This window comes from Sorex fumeus, unplaced genomic scaffold (assembly GCF_029834395.1).
Source record: "Sorex fumeus unplaced genomic scaffold, SorFum_2.1 ptg000095l, whole genome shotgun sequence".
NCBI lineage: Eukaryota > Metazoa > Chordata > Mammalia > Eulipotyphla > Soricidae > Sorex > Sorex fumeus.
This window is the reverse complement of record NW_026606152.1, coordinates 13,249,104-13,258,173: the sequence shown is the minus strand read 5'-3', so window position 1 is coordinate 13,258,173 and position 9,070 is coordinate 13,249,104. Positions and strand designations below refer to the sequence as shown.

General features: G+C 44.6%; 1 protein-coding gene across 1 annotated transcript; it reads left to right on the top strand.

Annotated features, from left to right (window-relative positions):
* The first annotated feature begins 548 nt into the window (after positions 1-548).
* On the top strand, positions 549-820 carry LOC130040922 (dynein light chain 1, cytoplasmic-like). Its single transcript, XM_056133037.1, has one exon. It carries the CDS (start codon positions 551-553, stop codon positions 818-820), a length of 270 nt encoding a protein of 89 aa, XP_055989012.1. The 5' UTR covers positions 549-550.
* Positions 821-9,070: the final 8,250 nt, after the last annotated feature.

Below are 9,070 nucleotides of genomic sequence, written 5' to 3'. Positions count from 1 at the left end.
TTTTGCATCTTCTCTTGCTGGTATGTGAACACCAGCTTCCCAAACAGAAATGACACTGGGGCTAGAAAGCCATTAATGGGCTGGAAGGCTACCGAGGGAGTGCTAGGCCCTAAGTTCCATCCCCAGAACACATGAATCCCCTCACCGCCCAGGCACCACCGGGTGGTCCTGGTGGCCTCCAGGCCTGCTGGGCCTGAGCAGCAGTGCCTGGCTGACGAAGCCCAGAACTCGGCCTACACTGCCCAGGGAAACAAGCAGGAGCGGTTCCAGGCAGGTTCCAGCATTCCTGTGGAATTCCACCCACCCAGGCCCCGAAAAACAAAAAAAAGAAAGAAATGACGCCAAGAATAAGCAGTCCTTGATGATTAAACTATTTCGAGAGCTCCAGCAGCCGGGGCAAGCCAACAGCCCGGCAGCACTCGCGAAGCGCCTGGCTTCCGATTCCGGCTCCCGGTCCGACTTCCGGTTCCGGGTCCCGGGAGTTCTCGCGGGATCTGAGCACCTGCAGCCCGTCCGCAGGAGACCGTTGCAGCCCAGCTTCGCGGTGACCATGAGCGACCGAAAGGCGGTGATCAAAAATGCGGACATGTCCGAGGAGATGCAGCAGGACTCGGTGGAGTGCGCGACGCAGGCCCTGGAGAAGTACAACATAGAGAAGGACATTGCGGCGCACATCAAGAAGGAGTTCGACAAGAAGTACAACCCCACCTGGCACTGCATCGTGGGCCGGAACTTCGGCAGCTACGTGACGCACGAGACCAAGCACTTCATCTACTTCTACCTGGGCCAGGTGGCCATCCTGCTCTTCAAGTCGGGCTAGAGGTACGACCGCTCGCCACCACCAGCCCCGCCGAGGACTGTCACACCCGCCCCCGAGGACCCAAAGAGGCTGAGCCCCGCAGCCGGGCGGCCAAGCCCGTCGTGGACCCCCGCCGCCGCGCATTCCGGGCAGGCGGACGCTCTGCACCGACCGGTCCAGCTCATAAAAGGATTTGCCAAACGCCTTATGTCCGTTTCTCTTTTCTCCCCTGCTGCCTCTCGGCCTGTGGCTCCCTCCCCATTTCCAGTGCCATACCCCCGCCCCAACTCCAGTATGAATCTGTTGGGGGGGGGGGGAAGGAATGAGTCTGAAAACCTGGATTTTTGGCTTCCTTGAAACAGGCCCATCTGAGCCCCCAAACCCTCCCGAACACCCACAGCCCCCATCTTCCTCCCCCGACATCCATCTTCCGGCAGGAACGCTGGCGTTTGGACGCTCTCGCCATCCTCAGCTTTTAGAGCAGAGCCGAGAACCCTGGACAGTGCTGAGCTGTGGAAAAGCCTCCTGCTGGTCGGGCACAATTTGTTAAAAATCAGAAGGAATGGCAGGATGTGGTGCTTGAGCCACTCCTTGGCTTCCACTGCTGCCATGGTAATAAAACGCTCCCAAGGCCCCTGGCCACCCTGTAGACAGGGGGAGTGGGAGGGAGGAAGGAAGGCAATCTCTGGTCTCCTGTGCACCCCCCTTTTGGGAATCTGAGCCTTGCCGGGCTCAACTCCGGAATCCATTCACTTGGATGTGCCATATGTCATTCCTGAAGGCAATTTCCTCTTAGATTCTCAATTAGGTCTAGGATTAAGTCTGTGACCTTGTCACCACACATCAATTATACAACTTGGCACACCGTGTACCTTACAAAAGCGCAGAGCTCAAAGAGACGAAAGCACTTTTTAAAATTTTGCACTTCACTGTGTACTCTTGGGGGTAGTTTTCTGTTTCTTTGAACAGGTTTTAAGTGAGGTGAAGACAAATTTCTGGGGATTGGAAAGCAACTTTTAAATACCTCTCTTTCTTCGTCTCCTGGAAACTTACTCTGCTCCTAGAGAGTGCTCAATAATTTTTTTGTTCATTCTCAAGTCTTTGTCAACTTTAGTAAAGGAGGAAAAAAATTATTTGAAGATGAGCAGGTTTAGTTTTAGTCATTCAGTCAAAATTTTGTTCTCTGTCTCATGAAATGCGTAGTCTCAAGTATTGTATGTATAGATGAGCTAAAATAGTCATTATTCTCAGGACTTTTTGTCTTTGCCTTAAGACTTATTAAATGATTTTACTAATTTCAAGTAAATCTATTCAAGTCACACAGCACTTTGGTTTTGTTTTGGACATAAAGGAATGCATTTATCAACATCTGCCAATTGTGTGTTCTGGCCCTTGATTTACTTTTTCTTCCCTTTCATCTGCACCCCATTAACTATCTTCCCCATTCCAGAAGTAGCCACTTAGATCATTTGATGCACAATTTTTTGATGTGTGTGCATCTTTGAAGAACACCATGTTTAATGCATGTATGTATTTGAACTTTACATTAAGTCTGCAGTGAGAAAAGATGAAACCTTGCATTTCACTTCATCTGGAGTTGAACTGGAGGGTATCATGCTAAATGAAGTGAGTCAGAGGAGAAACACAAATGGTGGAATATCTTGCTCATGTGTAAAATGTAAAGAAAACAGAAAGGAGAAGAGGCAATGCCCAGTGGAAACAAACCCTAATATATTGCCAACATAACTTAGAACTGAGACTTCCAGAGCACGGGGGTGGGAGTGGGAGAAAGGTCCTAAGAACAGAGGTGGAGGGATATTTCCTCTGATGGTGGGTGCAATGTAGTCTGGTGAAGTAGCATGATAAGTATAAAGTAGTATTTATATTATCACTGTTATTTATCAAAGGGTAAACCATAGTGCCTCTATTAAAAAATTGAAAAAAGCAAAAAAGTAGTACTGAGTTCATCCTATTTCTGAATTTTTAAATGTCACATGATGTTCTCAAGATCAGTTCTTATTACTGACAATGCCTCTAGTATTTCCCTCTCCATTTTGTCTTGTACCAGATGCAGACATTTTTCTCACCCATTCCCATAAGTTAAACCCCAGATTTCCCCCCTCACCCCCTCGGGCTAGCCTCACACTCTCTACAACAAATAATGCTGCAATTAATGACTTGGACTTATTCCTTAATGCTGGTGCACTCTAGGAGACTATTTCTAGGGCTGAAATTGAAGGTCAGAGGTTAAGCACTTGGTTAACTTCACTGAGTACTGCCATGTTGCTGTCAGATGGTTTCACCATTTGTATCTGCAATAAATTTACTCTCTCTTTGTATTATCAGTTTGGAACCTAGATAAATACTAATACAAATGTATTAGTAATAGTTCTACTTTTAGTAGGACTAGGACTACAACTATTAATACTACTAATGATATCAGGTCAGAAAGATAGTACAGAGATCTGTTTTACATGTGATAGGCCCTGGTTCAATTCCTGGCACTATATCGGGAAAATTACTGGGAATAATCCCTAAGCATAGAGCTGGAGTAGTCCCTGAGAAACTCCAGGTCTGGCCCCAAATCAAAACAAACAAAAGTAATAGTGTCCACTGAATCTATTGATCACCTGCTGTCTGCCAAGTTCAATGCTGGTTGCTTTACAAGTCATGTAGGTACACTGACTTCCCTGTAACAAGAGATAGGACTGGAACTGGCATTAGTCATTGGTGCTGAGCCTAACATGATTTGAAAACCAATGCATTAGTAACTGTGTGAGTCTGTTTCATCAAAATAGCATAATGTAGCTATGCTAGAGTTGTGTGTGTGTGTGTGTTTGAGAACATACCTTGAGATGGGTGATAACTCCTCAGTAGCTTTGCCAACCATAGTGGGTCCTCAGAAAGCCACAAATGTTTTTATACTCAACTACAGATTTCATTAAAATAAGGCCTTTTCATTACCCCCCACCCCATGTAAGTACAACAACAAAAACAAAACTTTTTAGTTGTCTTGGTACAAAATAGTAGTACACTCTGGAGACCTTTCAATAAGAAAAGTATTTTTGTGAGATTCTTTCCTAGGACTACAGTATGTAAATCTAAACGTTTAGGGTCTGAAGACATTGTACAATAGGTAGGGCCCTTGCCTTACTTATGGCAGATACTGGTTCAATCTCTAGTAGCTCATATGGCTCCCAAGCCTCACCAGGAGTGATTCTTGAGCAAAGAGCCAGTAGTAAGCCTGAGCACTGCTGAATATATAAAAAAAATTAAAAGAAAAGAAGAGCTCTGGAAAGAGATGGCAGCCGCTTGGGAGCTTTATGGAAAGCCAGGTATGAGCCGGTCGTGATGGGGTGACTGAAACCTCACGGGAAGGGGGGCATTCCAGGCTCGTCCTTCATGCCCTACCGAGGTCAGGAGTTGCCCCCCACGAGCCGCTCTCTGGCATGGCCATGGCTCCAGAAGCACAAGGACTTAATGCAGAGCCCAGCAGGTTGTGGCAGAAAAGTGAATGGACTATGCTTTAATCCACGCCACCATGCCTGCCCGGAGGGGAAAGGGTGTTGCTCCCTTCCACTTTTTCCCCTCTGGAAAGAAAGATGGCAACCGCTTTGGAGCTTTATGGAAAGCCAGGTATGAGCCGGTCATGACGGGGCAACTGAAACCTCATGGGAAGGGGGGCGTTCCCGGCTTGTCCTTCATGCCCTACCAACCAAGGTCACGAGTTGCCCCCCATGAGCAGTTCTTTGGCACAGCCATGGCTTCAGAGCACATAAACCAATCTCATAATTATCTGACTCTCAGCAGAAATATTTCCAGGCTTAATAAGTAAAATACCAGAAATCCCAAATTGTGTGGCCGCTATTGCGGCTGCGCGACATCATTTGATTCTTGTAACGAGCTGTAGGGGCTGGAGCGATAGCACAGCGGTAGGGCATTTGCCTTGCACGCAGCAGCCAACATGGCCAACTCGAGTTCGATTCCTCTGCCCCTCTTGGAGAGGCTGGCAAGCTACCGAGAGTATCTCGCCAGCTCGGCAGAGCCTGGCAAGCTACCCGTGACGTGCTCGATATGCCAAACACAGTAACAAGTCTCATGATGGTGACATTACTGGGCCCGCTTGAGCAAATCGATGAACAACAGGAGGACCGGACCGTGACCGTGAACCAGCTGTAGAAAACAAACTATTTCACAATGCCTTTTCAGCATGTCTGATTTGGGGGTGTAAACTTTAAATAATAATGGTGAATCTTTTGTCGAAACAATGAATCTAATCAAAGTAGATAGAGTGTTAACTAGAATACATCTGCCTCACAGGCATTGGGAGGGTTGGGGGGGGGGGTTATTGGGGTTTTTGGTGGTGAAAAATAAGTATTGGTGACGGTAAATGTGTTTGATAATCTCATGCTCGAGACTTAAACCTGAAAGCTTTGTAACTTTTCCCACAGTGATTTAATAACTTAAAAAAAAAGAAGCCCTCTTCACTTCTAACGCGGCGCCCATCTCATCTCAAACCCAGGTCAGCTCAGCCCCTGGTGTGTGGCCCCGGGACTTCCATCTCTCCCTTCGGGACCTCAGGCGTCCCCGCAGACGCCTGGAGAAACGCAGCTGTGAGCGTCTGCCATCCCCTCTTCACTTCTCACGCAGCGCCCATCTCATCTCAAACCCAGTTTTCCGTAGAGGTGTGGTCTCTTCAGAAGTGGGCGTGGCTTCAGAGTGGGTGTGGCCTATTTTCCTGCCGGCGGCCGCTGACATGGCCACAGGTTGTTTACCCATTCTAAGAAACCTAGTTCCCAAGGAATTTAGTCCCCAACCTACCCAGCAATATGAAGAAACAAAGAAAATCCCCACCACAAGTGGAGGACAACAAAATCAATCCAGAACATTCTGTCGATACAGCTCACCTAAGGGACCTCTCTGACACAGAATTCAGATACGAAGTCATTAAGATGTTCAATCAACTCAATGAAACGGTCAGACAGACAACCAGTAACACCACAGAAAAAATCGACAAATTACGCGAAGAAATGAGAGCAGAAATGTCACGATTAAAAGACTCCGTAGATGAAATGAGAAACTCAGTTTCTTCTCTTAAAAATAGAATGACCACAGCTGAAGAGAGAATCAGTGAGCTGGAAGATCAGCTGCAACAAGCCAACACGCAACAACAAACAGTGGCAAGGGACCTCAAAATAGCTTTTCAGAGAATCAGAGTCCTAGCAGATGATTCCAAGAGGAACAACATTAGAATCATGGGACTACCTGAAGCTCAGGGAAACAATCCCAACGAAAAAAACACCGTCAAACAAATCATTCCTGAAAAATTCCCAGAGCTCCGCAATGCAGCCATTCAGATTCAAGAAGCCCTAAGGGTGCCAGATAAAAGAGACCCCAACAAAAACACTCCAAGACATATCATAGTTAGAATGATTGATGCTGCTGATAGAGACACAATACTGCAAGCAGCAAGGGCAAAGAAGGAAATCACATACAAAGGAGCACCCCTTAGATTCACAGCAGACCTATCAGAGGAAACCCTGCAAGCCTGAAGGCAGTGGCAAGATATAGTCAAAAAACTCACTGAAATGAATGCTTCACCAAGAATACTCTATCCGGCTAAACTCCCTCAAAATCGAAGGAACAGTACACTATTTTCTAGATAAACAGCAGCTCAGGAACTTCATAGACTCAAAACCAAACCTAAAGCAAGGCCTAAAGGGGCTACTATAAGACAAGACAAACCCTACAACCACAACACACCCTACAGAAAATGACACAAAACCCCATAACCATACTCTCTCTCAATGTCAATGGTCTAAATTCACCATTTAAGAGACACAGAGTGGCAAAATGGATACAGAGACAGAACCCAACATTCTGCTGCCTACAAGAAACTCATCTCAACAGCCAGAACAAACACAGACTCAAAGTCAAAGGATGGAAAACAATCCTGCAAGCAAACAGCTCCTTCAAAAAAGCTGGGGTGGCCATACTAGTATCTGACAACATTAATTTCACATTGAAAAAGATTAGAAGGGACAGTGAAGGCTATTTTCTCTTCATCAAGGGATACATACAGCAGGAAGAAATCACACTCTTAAATGTATACGCACCTAATGAGGGAACAGCTAAATATCTAAAACAACTGCTAACAGATTTTAAGGAGGACATCGCTACCAACACAATAGTACTTGGAGACTTCAACATCGCCTTATCAACTCTGGATAGATCAACAAGAACAAAACCCAGGAAGGAATTATTGGCTTTGAAAGAAGAAATAGAAGAGAAAGGGCTTATAGACCTATACAGGGCTTTACACCCCCAAAAGAAAGAATACACATTCTTCTCCAGTGCGCACGGAACATTTTCCAAAATAGACCATGTGCTAGGACACAAAACATACCTCAACAGAATCAGGAAGATAGAAATAGTATCAGCCATCTTTTCAGACCATGTTGCACTGAGGATAGAAGTGAATCACACACTGACACGGAGAACAAAATCAAACACCTGGAAATTAAACAACTCGATGCTGAACAATGAGTGGGTCAAGAACGAAGTCAAGGACGAAATCAAAAGATACCTGGAAACAAATGAGAATGAAGACACAAACTACCAGAACTTATGGGATGCAGCGAAAGCTGTATTAAGGGGAAAATTTATAGCTCTGCAAGCATATCTTAGGACTGTAGAATCGATGCACATAAACAACTTGACCTCACAGCTCAAGACCTTAGAAAAGGATCAACAGAAAGAGCCTAAATCAGGCAGAAGGAAAGAGATCATAAAACTTAGAGCAGAAATCAACGACATGGAAAACAAAGAAACAATCCGAAAGATCAATGAAACCAAGAGCTGGTTCTTCGAGAAAATAAATAAGACAGATAAACCACTAGCAACACTCACAAAGAAACAGAGAGAGAGAGCCTTAATAAATCGAATCAGAAATAAGAATGGGGATATCACAACAGAAACTAAAGAAATTCAAGAGATCATCAGAGACTACTTTGAAAGTCTGTATGCCACGAAACAAGAGAACCTAGAAGAAATGGATAAATTCCTGGATTCCTATCATCTCCCAAAGCTGAATCAAGAAGATATAGAGTACCTGAATAGACCTATTCACATCAAGGAAATTGAAGCTGTAATCAAAGGTCTTCCCAAAAACAAAAGCCCAGGTCAGATGGATTTACTAGCGAATTTTTCCAAACACTTAAAGAGGACCTATTGCCAGTTCTTCTCAAGCTTTTCCAGGAAATTGAAAAAACGGAAACTCTCCCAAACAGTTTCTATGAAGCCCATATCTCTCTAATACCAAAAGGAAACAAAGACACCACAAGAAAAGAAAACTACAGGCCGATATCCCTGATGAACACAGATGCGAAGATTCTCAACAAAATACTAGCCAATAGAATTCAACAACTCATCAAAAAGATCATACATCATGACCAAGTAGGATTCATCCCAGGGATGCAAGGATGGTTCAACATTCGGAAATCAATCAACATAATCCATCATATCAACAAAAGAAAAGATAAAAATCATATGATCATATCAATAGATGCAGAGAAAGCATTTGACAAGATCCAGCACCCATTCATGATGAAAACCCTTGCCAAAATGGGGATGGAGGGGACTTTCCTCAATATAGTTAAAGCCATCTACCACAAACATACAGCAGACATCATCCTCAATGGGGAAAAACTGAGAGCCTTCCCCCTAAGGTCAGGAACGAGACAAGGATGCCCACTCTCTCCACTGCTGTTAAATATAGTACTGGAAGTACTTGCAATAGCGATCAGGTAAGAAAAAGATATTAAGGGCGTCCAGGTAGGAAAGGAAGAAATCAAGCTCTCACTATTCACAGATGATATGATACTATACTTAGAGAACCCTAAAACCTCTACCAAGAAACTCCTAGAAACAATAGGCTTGTATAGTAAAGTGGCAGGCTATAAAATCAATACCCAAAAATCCATGGCTTTCCTATATGCAAATAGTGAAAGAGAAGAAAGTGACATGAAGAAAACAATTCCATTCACAATTGTGCCCCAGAAAATCAAGTACCTAGGAATCGCCTTAACTAAGGAAGTAAAGGATCTGTACAAAGAAAACTACAAAACGCTACTTTAGGAAATTAAAGAGGACATGAGGAAATGGAAAACTATCCCCTGTTCATGGATGGGGAGAATCAACATTGTCAAAATGGCAATACTTCCCTAGGCACTGTACAAATTCAATGCAATCCCTATAAGGATACCCACGACA

Bases quoted from the DNA above. Each gene is read 5' to 3' on its own strand.
- LOC130040922 (XM_056133037.1), top strand. From the start codon at position 551: ATGAGCGACCGAAAGGCGGTGATCAAAAATGCGGACATGTCCGAGGAG.